At 36.1% G+C, this 14,098-nt stretch overlaps 1 protein-coding gene across 2 annotated transcripts in view; it reads right to left on the bottom strand.

Annotated features, from left to right (window-relative positions):
* The window catches only part of LOC129265187 (proton-coupled folate transporter-like), a 31,785-nt gene extending 28,373 nt beyond the window's left edge, over positions 1-3,412 (bottom strand). The window contains exons 1-2 of one of the 2 annotated variants that reach the window (XM_064101543.1): positions 3,311-3,412; positions 1,915-2,866 (exon numbers count right to left, since the gene is read on the bottom strand). In XM_064101543.1, the coding sequence (XP_063957613.1) occupies positions 1,915-2,836 (922 nt within the window). In that variant the 5' untranslated portion in view covers positions 2,837-2,866; positions 3,311-3,412. The remainder of the gene's footprint in view (positions 1-1,914; positions 2,867-3,310) is intronic. The other variant, XM_064101545.1, reaches the window with a different exon arrangement.
* Positions 3,413-14,098: the final 10,686 nt, after the last annotated feature.

Raw genomic sequence — 14,098 nt, 5'->3', positions numbered from 1 at the left:
TGTGTCATATTCAAATGAATGCATTACAATGTTTAAAAAAGAGATGAGATTCTCTAACAGCATTAAAAGCATTGTGACACATGTAAAACAGCAACAGATTTCCTTACATTTTACAATCCAGTTCTAATATTCCATGTGAGCACATTTGTGCACATATAAACATCCACTTATTATTCGAAATGTAGGCCTACAATTCTGATATTGACCCATAGTTTAGAACCTTGGGGGTGGTCAATGCCATTGGACATTGGACAGCATCCATGACAGAAAAGGGGATGATTTTGTGGGTAGAACAAGAATAGAGTGTACAAAATGACAAAAAATTGAAAAAAAGTCCCTTAAATCACAATGGCCTTAATCACAAATGGAGTTGCACATCTTGGACATCTCAGCCATTCCATTGTGACTCACGTGACATTTACACAAAACTTCAACTTCTTAAGGTAAATTACTTGAAAATCATAAATGCAGACTTGTTTTTTCCTATTTATTTCAATCAAAGTATTAATAATACACATTTTCCAACAAAACTTTTGAATTTACAGTCCTTTTTTTAAAGGAGATATTTCAATTTGTTTATTGTGACTCGCGTGATGCGACACTATTGAAGATTCCTGACCTTACTGTCTTTGTTTGTCATTTCATAAGATACTCACCAGATTTTGAAAAAATCTTCTGGTGGGTATTTTGAAACATCTGGAAATATTATGCTAAAAATTCATTAGCGTCTGACTTTTTGTATTGAGTCGAGGGCCATTTGAAAATGTGACTCGCGAGACAAGTATCATTTTGGACTATACATGTAAATTGAATAAATTATCATGATTTTATACATTAAAATGGGCCACATTTCATTTATGGTCATTTGTATCCCATTTATCTTTAAAACAGGAATTTTCAACGTCAAGCTCTGATACATCTACTTACATCAAAGTTTACATGTGGGACCACATATTGTAGTCCCATATACAAGTGTTAATAACATATTAACGTTTTTCTAAATAAAAATAATCATTCAGGCATAAAGAACTGACATCTGCTAAAAAATCCCAATCATTATCCCTTTTCTAAAAATATTGCTTGTTTTGTGATATGACTCGCGTGACATACCCTAAAAAAACCTTAATATGACTCACGTGACAGCTCTTAAGGGTGTATTTTCATAATGAAGGGGTTTACAGTTGACAATCTTCTTTGCTGGTTTGTTTAAGGACCTTATACTCTTTTCTTTTTATCAACTACAAATTAAACTACTTAATACTTTATAAGTAAACTGAAATATAAATGTATTTTTGTGACTCACGTGACACATTTCCAAGGTGTTTTTAACTTGAAATATTACCAAGCTTATTTAAAAAGGTGTGAAAACAAAGTCAGAAGTTAAAATGGCTATAAGATTAGGCAGAATACAAAATATTATGTATTTACAAACAACAGAACACATATTTATTAGTGTAATTAAAAAAGTTACAAAAAGACATACTTTTTTATGCAATTAGACATTTTTTAGGATCGTGTAACTCGGTCATTTGTGAGTGAAAGGCAGTGAAAAAATACCATTTGGAGATGTACCTAGCCAAAAATAAATATTCTTTATTGATTGGTTTAGCTTCAAATTTGAAGCCTAGGGTGTCTAGTTACATGGAATGTCTGATCTGGACAAAAATCAGTTTAGAGTGTGTAAATCTGGCATAACAAAATCTGTATTTAGTGTCCTACATGTAGCAGCCTATATAGATCCTTGAATCCTTATTTAGGGTTTTTTCGGGATGATTTTTGTGGATGCTGTCCAATATTCAATGGCAGTGACCCCCGGGCCAGAACAGGTTGATCCTTGTAAAAAGTTTATAGATGTTACAGTCTTTAGGAGTCGACACTACACAAATCTATTGAAAAGTGGTTTGACGTACTTACCAGTACCAACAAGCTGGAAAGTAAAGAGGCAGATCAGCAGTAGAATGAGTTGTACTCTTTGTTTATTGGGTCTCTCTCTACCCACAGTTATAAATGATTTCCCTAAACTTTGTAACTGACATAATTGTAGACATGATATTTTGCAGGACCATCCCCTTTCCTCATCGAGCTTGGGAAAAACTTCATTAGTTCCACCAGGGTCTGTTTCCCCTGACTGGAGTGCATCGTTGGTTGGTTTGGAGGTATATAAACCTTGACTTACAGCATAACTGCTAGATTCTCTTAACCATAACAAGGTATAGAGGACAACAACAGTATTACAGCAGATGTAGTAGATGAACGCTGCAACATAGCCAAGGTTGTCAATGACTATACCACATGTCAGCAACCCCACAAAGCTTCCTGTAAATGTCATCGCCTCAAGGAATCCAAACCTTCTTGTGCGTGTCCTTTCTTTGGTGATATCGCCCAGGTAACTAAACACTGCTGCTAGTATTGTTCCATATGCTCCAAGTACACCCATTATCACTGACCCTAAGATCATGATTCCTACTGAAAGCTCCAGATAGATGGCACTGAAAATCAAGCATACACCATTTATAACTGCTCCTAAAGAAGGCAACACCATGGCTACTCTTCTTCCAACTCTGTCTGTCCAGGCCCCAAGTACTAGAGTAGATATCACTGATGGCACAGTCAGAGCCAAGTTCAGCACTATCAGCCAGTATGAAGTCCTTTTTTGAACAGTCTCCTCTTCATCTTTGTATGCAGATAAATTGGCACAAATGACAGTGTCATTGACTTCTTGAAAGCACACCTTCTCCAGGAGGAGCTGTTGCAAGGCAAGGTACTGCAGGAAGGATCCAAGCATATAGAAAAATAAGACTGGCTCAACAGTCAGGTTCCTCCGTAGCCAATTCATGTTGCTATCTTTATACCCACCAGACTGGATCTGATGAAAGAAAACCAAAAGACAACATTGAGTTAAAATTTCATAATTTTGCACTCTTGTGTCCAGTGCTATCCGGTCCATCAGGTGCAAGGCAAAGGACATGGTTGGCTTGTCCATGGCCAAGACCAAGGCTGGAATGAGGTCAAATATTGGCTGTGGGTGGACATTTCATTGGAAGGCTACATGAGGCACAATTTCATATAAACATTTGTGTTGGTGTAGGCCTATGAGGTCCATACATATTAATGTTTGGACCTCATTGGCATGATTGGTACTAGGAGTGCCCTAACCGCACACTCAAGGGTTCCTTACCATCTAACCCAGGGAGCCCAGGACTCGTCCATGTAATACTAGGCGGACATATGCTCTCCAAAATGGGGTAGAATGGGGTCGCAAGCCAATAGCACTCAAAATAAAAGGGGAAAATATAAATTATGCACTTACCTTGATTATATGAGGTGAAGGTCTATCGTGAGACACAGAATCCTGACATCGAGGCACAAACTGGACCCTCCAAAAAAGGAAAAGTTCTGTCTCATTCGTTGTCCTTCTGTCAAAATTGAAAACAAAATGGCCGATTGATACCGAGAATGAACGCGACAGAGGTCAAACTTTTCCTTTTCTTTGAGGGTCCAGTTTGTGCCTCTATGTTAGGATTCTGTGTCTCACGATAGACCTGTCATTAATAATCGAGGTAAGAGCATAATTTATTTTTCCCCTTTTATTTGGAGTGCTATTGCGACCCCATTCTAACCCATGTTAGAGAGCTCCGGCCCGCAAAGCGGGCCGGAGCTCCCTGGGTTAATTACCATCCTGCCTGTGGGGAATCTACAGATAGGACTATGGTATGCCAATGCTATACACAGCACACAATTTAAAAAATCATTAAAATATCACTTTTGTGACCCAAAATACTAATTTCCATACAGTTGCAATTTATTTTTCGTTAGTAACTTGGTAATAATTTTTGTATTCACCAGAGCGCTCAAAAACTTGAATTTTGGGCATATTTTTGTGTACACCCTCTATTGGTGGAAAGTAATATGGCAAGACAATTGTCATTTTTCAATCGCTATTTTTAATTAAGAAAAAATAATTTAAAGAATCGAATTTACTTAAGAGCCAAGTTACATAATTAATAGCTGTAATGGAAACTGACAGTGTCAAAAAATCAAGCATTTGTCCCAAAGAAAAAGAGAAAATAAGCCAAACATTGCCAACCTTATTTCAACACACAGGGAGTAGCTATAGTAGTTAGTATAGTAATACTAACCTCGCAATACGTGTGAGTGAGGGAGTAGTAACAGAGAACAAGGTTATATCATAACCTTGTTCATAGAATGAGTGGTACGTAGATAATCCCTAGGCTAAGCTAGGCTAGACCAAAAGCTTCGGTCTCTGTTATGTTGGCTGTTCCGCTGAACTCCGTTGGCTCCACTCACCACATACAGAGACCGAAGTTCTAGCTCGATCTGTACAGGGACGCAATGCCTTTGGCCATATGTTTATGTATTAATTAAGTTCGGATAAAAAAGGGAAATGAAGTTGCGCGACAGCCGAAGTAAGTCACTATTTTTTCCCCTTTTAAGTTTATTTCAGGCCAAAACGGAATAATAATCTTTATTTTGGTACAGTTCTTTTAATTATATATTTTTTTTATGAACATGATGAAATAAATTTAAAGACAAAAATCGATGACGATGAGCCCTGTCGGGGGGATTTTGCATTAACCCCCTTATGGTGGCTGCACGATAGCGAGCCGTCTGTGTACGAGGAGAAATTTAAAAAAAAATTAAAATGTTAAAAAACTCCTCGAAACAGACGGCTGCCAGCGCCAGCTGTCAAGCCCAAGGGCAAGGCTAACAGTTAGGCATGATTGCTACTGCTAGGGCCTAGGGCTAGGCCTACACTTGCCCCGGGAACCTCGACACGACGTCTTTAGACAGTGTCGAAGTCCTGAATGCAACCACTCATTATCACCAGAGTACAAAACTTCGCGATGTTTGGCATTAGAAAACCGATGATCATAATCAATTAAAAATCTAACGATTAGGATAAATCTTACCTAAACAAACTGTTCCTAAGCCAGGATATCTTGGAAATATACATGATGTATATAATTCCACTAAATTCTTCAAAAGAGCATCAATTTTCGGACTTTTGTCCCAATCGCGAGGTCGCCATGTTTGAGGTAACGTGAAAGAAGATTCTGCGCATGCGCATATGAATATTTATAAGATGTCGTCACTGCATGCCTTTACAGCACAGTTTAATGAATATGCATGTCAGAAGAGTGAAAACTTTCGGCAAGTCGTCTCGATTCAATTAAATCGTGATTTAGGCATATAATTCAATACCATTTTTTCATTATAATTTGGAAAAAATTGATCTATATTCATGAAAAAATAATTATTAAAATGAAAAAAAAAAAAGATATATATTTATGAAAAAATATTTATTTCATATATATTTTTATTTTGTTACATTTTGTGTTTTTTATGATAAGTTTTGTTTTATTTTGTCATTTGTTATATTCTTTCTTTCTCCTTCTTTTCATTCTTTTTATGCTTTGTTTATGGGAAAGGGGGGGGGGGTAAAGCGTGACTGTTTGCTTGGTGTGTGTTTTTTTTATATAACTTCCTAAAATTATTTTGATTTAATGATACTAAAAATGAACAAAATATTTATAAATAGTGTGCTTGTGCATTATATTCAGAGATTTCTAGATCAGAAATTTTTAGTCTGTATTATTATTATTCCCTTTGTGATTATGAAATATCAAAGAAATATTTACAAATGGATTCTAATTTTAAATTTAGAATAACCAATTTACAATTTTCTTAATTATGAATTCTGATTCAATAATGTAAATGATTTCATGTTATTTATCTTTTTCACATGTTATAACAATGAGGAAGGAATGAATATGATTTTTTTAAACAAAAGAAAATACTTAAAAACAATTTTGCCTGCTTTAAAAAGAAATATCAAGATAATGTTAAGAATAAATAATTGTAATTAAAAAAAAATTCTGCCGCTTTGATAATCTCCAATCACCATTTGTTGTTTAATTCACCGCAAGGCAGTAGCATAATCAACCCCTCACCTGCCCCCCCCCCCCTCTAAACAAAATTGGTACGAAACGACCTCTAATTTTGTGTTAAAGACCTTTTTTTTGCTTGTCAAATTCAAAACATTGAACTCACTGCCGGATCCAGGGGGGGGGGGGGGGCAAAGCCGGCTCGTGCCCCCCCCCCCCCTTTGAGAACAAAATGAAAATTTGTGATGTAAAAATTGTGTTACAACCGAACTGTGCCCCCTTCCATTTGACAGTGAAGACTTTTTCTTTTCTTTTTTATTCTCGATTTTTTTCGGGGATGAAATATCCTTAATTTTTGGTTGAAAACTTTTTTTTTTGCTTGTCAAATTTTTCATTGGAAAAATGTGCCCCCCTTTTGGAGTCATGGATCCGCCCCTGATTGAACTCATTATTTTTTATGAAGCGCTTCTAGTTCTACACTGTCAAAAATAATTCAAACAACGCTGTTTACTGTGAGAATTGCACAGTAGTTGTTTAAACATTTTAAACAAGTGTTCAAAATCTTAAACAATCATGTTTTAATTATTGATAATTTAACATTTGAATTTAATTATTGATGATTAAATATTTGAATTTGAACTGTGTTTTTTAAGATTTTAAACTGTTTAAACAATTACTGTGTGATTCTCATCGTAAACAGCGTTTTTAAATTCATTTCAACAGTGCATTTGGATGATTAGGAACTTAAGTGACATGCTAAATATCAAATTAATGGCGCAAAAATAGGCGACAGGAGATTGATGACATGAACTTCCATATAATTCTATAGTAAAATTGTACTTTCTTTTTTTATATACAAGGTACGGCACAATTTTTATAACTGCCCCTTTTAAATGAGGAACAGGCCGTCCGCGGTCCCCAAATAAATTATGACTGACTAGTAAAGAGCTAAAAACGGAAGAAGTAGCCTTTGTGGGTAATTGACGGCATTAGTATTATAGAGTTTACCACCCTGACCTATAAGGATCGGAAATGTTGTGTGATCAATTTGAAGACAATATGACTTCATATACTTTGACCTATAATCTTAATGCTAATTCCGTTCCCAAATATTATTCTTTAAAACTTGATGCCGCCACGAAACACACTAGCAATATAGCCGAGATGAAAAAACGGAGTAGTATAGAAAGGTAAACAAATGAGAAAAACAATGATTTTCTCGCAAACATGCGCGGAAGCAAATGTTTAGAGAGAATGAGAAAGAAAATCCTGCAAAGCTATCTTTTTCGCCATTGTTTCCCCCTTCGCTATCACCGTTTCTCCTTTTTTTTTTTGGGGGGGGGCGTTAGGGTGGGGAAGATCATCCAACCGCCTCCTTGCTACATACTTGTTATAGAAAAAAAGGAAAAGGTGCATGATAAAGGCCTAACTTGTATTGGGATGTTATGACAAAATCTATCACAAAATTTGATTTCTGCGTCAATTCTTCAATTGTATAGTAGTAGAAGTATAGATAAGCTGATTTAGTGTCACTATGATTATTCATTAATTCCTAAGCAAAGACAATATAAAGAATGGAATGTCTTTAGAAAAAAAAAACCTCTTGGACGCCAGGAAAACAATCAGACAAGCATGATTATGCGTCCTATAATGAGCAACTCAATTCTTAGTAATTATAGGACTATACTTATCCCGCAGAGATTTATATACTCAATGATTGAAGCTTAAAAAATGCCAACAAGATGAAAGATAACATATTAATCTATAAACAAACATATAAATTATAATCACATTTCATGATTCTATACTCTACCTTACGATCTCCGTTCAAACATAATACAAATTAATACATCAATATTGTATGAAAATGGTTGTTGGGTGATAATGAGATTTGCATATATTTTCATTTCATTTATTTATTTTAAATTCTCATTAAAACATACAACATACATTTCAAATTAAAACTAAGGATACATGCACAGTATACAAAATAAACAAAATGGAAAACATAACAAGAGAGAGAAAAAAAATAAAAATATGTGGGAGCCAGCATTGGACTCCGTGATGATATTTTTAAAATCATTTTACATCACGGAGTCCTCTAGGCTAAGCCAGCAAAGGCCTGTCAGAGGCTGGGTTCCAGAAAATAGGAATCAATATCTTAAAGAGATGGTTTGCTGATCACTCAATAATTTTGATCAACGAATATATTCCTATGAGTGATCATTTATTTCTTCACTTGTTTATTTACATATATCTATACAGTTTCCAATAATAATAATAATAAAAAAACTTGTAGTACGATACCATGTGCATAATCTCTCGAAAACAATGAAGAAACAAAGAAGAAAAAGAGAGGATAAAGACAAGAAAAAATTAGAGACAAAAAAAAAAGAAAAATGACGAAGAAGAAAAAAAGGAAAAGAGCAAAAGGCAAAAGAGAAGAATAAAAAAGGGAAGAAAGAAAAAGAAAACAGACCCCCAAAAAATGAAAAGAAGGTAGAGGAACAAAATAAGTAGAATAAAAAAGGGGGAAAAGAAAATAAAACAGAACAAAAGAAAAGAATGGAGGAGAAAGAAAAACAAATAATTCAAACGAAAATGTTATTTCTTTCAAAGAAAAAACCAAAGCCGTAGCTAAAATAGTCGCCAGGCAAAAGAAGCAAGAATTTACGGAACTAGACTCATGAATATTCATAACAATCTCTCCGACGCATCAAATGATAGCCTTTTGTCTGGGCCTTCTGTTGTATTTTCTATATGGACTTTAGTGGTATTGGCAGGATCTGATGATAATACGAACTTACTAAAATCGCATATTCAATTATTATTTATTTTTAAAGTATTTTTTTCTCTTTTATCGTTTGTTTTTGTTTTTTTGCCCGTTTGGTGATAAAAATAAATTTATATCGTTGCCTCGTCAAAAGGCTATATCGATCCTCCATTGCTTTGAAGCCATGTGGGGAAGAGGAAGGGTTCTCGCGGAGCTCTTTCTTTCCTCCCTTTTTTTGGTTTTCTTTATCAGAATTGTTAATTTTCATCAAGCCGCATCTTTTACGGATCTTTTCGGACCAATATTTGGATTTCTTCTGCAAAGAGAAAGCAAAGGTAAGCAGGATTTGTTGGCCTTTAACTAATTTCCATTCCGCACACACTAACGCATCTAGGCTAACACGTGTTTTCAAAAACCCCGCCCTGTAGTGGCGGACCAATCATGACAGAGGGTCACGCGAAAACGGGACCGCCATTGCAAGATACCACTGACGATGAATTCCGGACTGTCACGTACGCACGATCACCTAAAATCAAATTTCGCGGCAAACGAAGACGTGAAGGAAGCTTGGACGTGGAAAATATCACGCCCAGGGCGGACTCTTCGTCAGATAGTACAAGCAACACAACTTTTACGATACACAGCACCCCATCCACAAACACAAGGGCCAATTTTACTCTGTATATTAGCCCAATAGAAAAAAACAAGAATTTCAATAACGTAAATCCCATAGAAATAGCAAGAGCAATTAAACGCACTTGTCCCAATCCAATTGACAATATTATCTCTCTCCCTCACAGCATTATTGTCAAGTGCAAAAACCAAAAGCAAATGACCGCTCTTCAACAAATAACCCAAATTGGCAACATCCCAGTAAAAATAGAAGAAAAGCGAGCCGGCGTAAAGGGTGTTATTTATGGGGTCTCTACAGCTATCTCAGAAGAGGAAATCAAGCAGGAGCTTAAGACCCAGGGAGTTTCTTTTGCAAAGAGAATTACTAAGAAAACAAAACAAAATGAAAATGGTCCCATCGAAGAGGTGCCCCTCAAAAGTGTAATTCTAACATTCAATAAAACAAATCTCCCCCAACAAGTAAACTTGTGTTTTCAAATTTTCCCAGTTAAGATCTTTGTACCCCATGCTTCAAGATGCTTCAAATGTCAACGGTTTGGCCACGGCATAGCTCAATGCAGAGCAAATATACGTTGTGTTAGGTGCGGAGAAGCACATACCTTTGAGGAATGTCAAAAGAAAGAAGATAGGAAATGTATCAATTGCGGGGGCAGACATTCTGCAGCATACGATGGCTGTGCCGTGGCTAAAAAGGCACAGAAAATACAGCACATAAAAGTAACAAAGAACACAACCTATGCTAACGCCGCAAAAATGCTCGCTAACGAAGAAAACACAGCAGACAATAACTTGACCACGCCTCATAATGTAGACTCAACCAACAAGCACCAAATTGATCCCCTTGTAGCTCAAACTAAATCCGCCCCTCCGGTGGTCCGTCCAAAAGAACCCCTCCCCAAAAAGACGGCACCACAAACAGAAGTTCCAATGGATTTTAATTATGAACAAACAAGAAAAGAAGAACATAGATACGAGCCTCAAACGAAAAGTAATTTTTTAACAACAGCAGACAATGAACAGATTATAAATTTTATTACTTATCTTATATTCATTTTTGTGGAAGGAAAAACAAAGAAAGAAGTTTTAGCTCTGGTCGAATCGGTAACTGGACGATTGCTTAGAAGTGGATCTACCACTACCCCACAGGCAGAAGGAGGTAGCTAGTTTTTTTCTTATCATGGCGTCCCTAGCAATATTGCAGTGGAACGCACAGGGCCTACACTGCCATGGCAGTGAACTTACAAGATACCTAAGCAACCCTCACAACTTATTCCATCACATTATTTGCATACAAGAAACTTGGTTTGGGGAAGATCATATTTTTAACATTCCCAATTATACATGTATACCCAGGAACCGTATAAATCAAAGTAGAGGAGGGTGAGCATTTTACATCCACAACACGGTCGACTATTTAACCCCTCATTTTGATGAAGAATATGAAATCCAACATATAAAAGTGTATTTTGGTGAGTCACATATTGGCATAGTCAACTTTTATAATCCTTGTCAAAAATTAGACGAAAATATTTTAAATAAATTACTAACTGTAGCCTGTGGTACTGATAGGTTTCTCATACTAGGAGATTTTAATTCCCATAACAGCCTTTGGGGCAGTGAAAAAAATGATCATAACGGACTTATCATAGAAGATTTCATTAATAAACACCATTTAGTTATATTAAACGATCTTTCAGGAACAAGACTCGATCCTCTCTCTGGAAAAATGTCCAATTTGGATCTTAGTTTTACTTCCCCAGCTTTATCGAACCGATGTTCCTGGGAGGTCCTCAACAATTCTTTTGGCAGTGATCATTTCCCTATATCGATAGAGCTTTTTATGGATATCTCTAAAGACACCACACCTCAAAAAGAAAATTCTAGTCATATGAAATTTTGGTCTTTCAAAAATACAAAATGGGCTGATTTCGCAAAGAAATGTGAAGTATTGATGGATGAATTCATTAATTTTGAGAGTTCTCAAGAATTTTATACTTTTTTCATCAAAAGTCTTACAGATACTATCCTTAAGACAGTTCCTTCTAACACAAAAAGACAGCATAATCCTATACCTTGGTGGACTCCTGAATGTACCAAAAGCATCAAAGTGAGGAATAGAGCTAAAAATAAATTAACAAGACATATATCTGTAGAAAATCTTGCCTCTTTCCAGGAAAAAAAGGCAGAAGCACAAAAAATTCTACGTAAAACGAAAAAGGAATATTGGGATTCATTCTGCAAAAAACTCAACCGTTTCGTCCCCGAAGGCAAACTATGGGCAACAATCAAACGGATGAACGGCTTGAGTAGCAAGAATCTAACAGAATGTCGGCACTTATTGAAAATGATAAGGTAATAACAAAAGATTCAGACAAATCAGAATTATTAGGTACTCATTTTCAGGAAATGGGCTCATCTACCTTTCCAACAAAAAAACAATTACCCAACCTTGAATTGGAGATTTCTCAGGCACAATCTGAAGGTTTACATCATGTAATAAATTAATCTTTCACAATTTTGGAACTAGAAAAGGTTCTAAAAACCTGCAAAAATTCAGCCCCAGGTAAAGACAACATCCCTTATATCGTTTATCAAAATCTTCCTCTTAAACCTAAAAAAGTAATGTTGAAAATAATGAACAAAATTTGGAACTCGGGAGATATACCCCATGAAATGAAACATTCTACTCTCGTTCCGATTCTTAAGAAAAAGAAAGATCCTAAACTTGTCTCTTCATATAGACCTATAGCTCTTTCTTCATGCTTTTCCAAAATATTTGAACGTATGATTAAAGGAAGACTTGAATGGTACATTGAAAAACAAAATATTTTGCCTCCCATAATCAGCGGCTTCCGAAAAAACCACAACACCACTGATAGTATTGTTGATTTGGAAAACACTATTAAACAAGTGGAATGCCTCTGGCCGTCTCACCTGCATCACGCGATTCAATATAGCAGCAGTGCTGATTTTGAAAACTACTATAACTCGCACAAGATGTTCAGTGATACTTGGTTACTTTTATTTCCATGTTTTATGAACTAGACCAATACACTTATAGAGATATGATGGCAATTCAACAAATACCCCCAACGTGGCCAAAGTTCTTTGACCTTACATGACCTTTGACCTTGATCATGTGACCTGAAACTCGCACAGGATGTTCAGTGATACTTGATTACTATTATGTCCAAGTTTTATGAACTAGACCAACACACTTTCAAATTTATGGCTGTAATTCAACAAATACCCCAATTTGGCCAAAGTTCATTGACCCTAAATGACCTTTGACCTTGATCATGTGACCTGAAACTTGCACAGGATGTTCAGTAATACTTGATTACTATTATGTCCAAGTTTCATGAATCAGATCCATAAACTTTCAAAGTTATGATGGTAATTCAACAGATACTCCCAATTCGGCCAAAGTTCATTGACCCTAAATGACCTTTGACCTTGGTCATGTGATGTGAAACTCATGCAGGATGTTCAGTGATACTTGATCAACCTTATGTATAAGTTTCATGAACTAGGTCCATATATTTTCTAAGTTATGATGACATTTCAAAAACTTAACCTTAGGTTAAGATTTTGATGTTGATTCCCCCAACATGGTCTAAGTTCATTGACCCTAAATGACCTTTGACCTTGGTCATGTGACATGAAACTCAGGCAGGATGTTCAGTAATACTTGATTAACCTTATGGCCAAGTTTCATGAACTAGGTCCATATACTTTCTAAGTTATGCTGTCATTTCAAAAACTTAACCTCAGGTTAAGATTTGGTGTTGACGCCGCCGTCGCCGCCGCCGCCGCCGTCGCCGTCGGAAAAGCGGCGCCTATAGTCTCACTCTGCTATGCAGGTGAGACAAAAAACTATCAACAATGGAGAACATACTTTGGCTCTATTTTTAGACGTCGAAAAGGCATACGATAGATTATGGATAAAAGGTCTAATTTACAAACTTTTGCAGTGTGGTATCAAAGGTAAAATGCTAACTTTTCTCTACAACTACCTTTCAAATAGAACATTCCAAGTTACAATTGGAAAGAGTGAATCAAAAATATATGTAATGCAAAACGGACTCCCACAAGGAAGTACACTTAGTCCCATATTATATAATATCATGATGAGGGACATCCCTATCATCAACCCAGTCACCACATCCATTTATGCAGATGATATAGCAGTTTGGATGTCCGGTAATCAATTAGATGTAACCTCCAAAAAAATTCAAGAATATCTTAACAAATTACACGTTTGGTTTAATAAATGGGGTTTCCGTCTTTCCTCTGATAAAACCGCTCTGGTTTTATTTACAAAAGCCCAAAAATATAATTGCCCTGAGATAAAACTAGGAGAAAATCGTCTAACTTTCAACTCTGTTAAAAAGTTTTTAGGTGTCACTTTTGATCATCGACTTACATGGCATGCCCATATCGAGGATATAGTGACAAGGTGTAAAAGGAAACTTAACATTCTCAGAAGCCTTACTGGAACTTCATTTGGAAGCTTCTCCAAATCCCTCCTCATTGTTTAAAGGGCATTAATACGATCGCTAATGGATTATGGATGCGAGGCTTATGATAGTGCATCCCAAACAATGAAAGCAAAATTAGATGCAGTTCAATATCAAGCATTAAGGATTTGCGTTGGAGGGCTCCCTCTTACCTCACTAGAAGCCCTGCAGGCTGAACTCGGGGAAATGCCCCTCGACCTGAGAAGAAAAGCACTTACAGATAAGTTCAGAACAAAGATTGAAACACATGAAGACCATCCAATTTT

Source organism: Lytechinus pictus, chromosome 7, assembly GCF_037042905.1.
Source record: "Lytechinus pictus isolate F3 Inbred chromosome 7, Lp3.0, whole genome shotgun sequence".
NCBI classification, from domain to species: Eukaryota; Metazoa; Echinodermata; class Echinoidea; order Temnopleuroida; family Toxopneustidae; genus Lytechinus; species Lytechinus pictus.
Note: the sequence above shows the minus strand (reverse complement) of the source record. Positions and strands in the feature narration are given on the sequence as shown.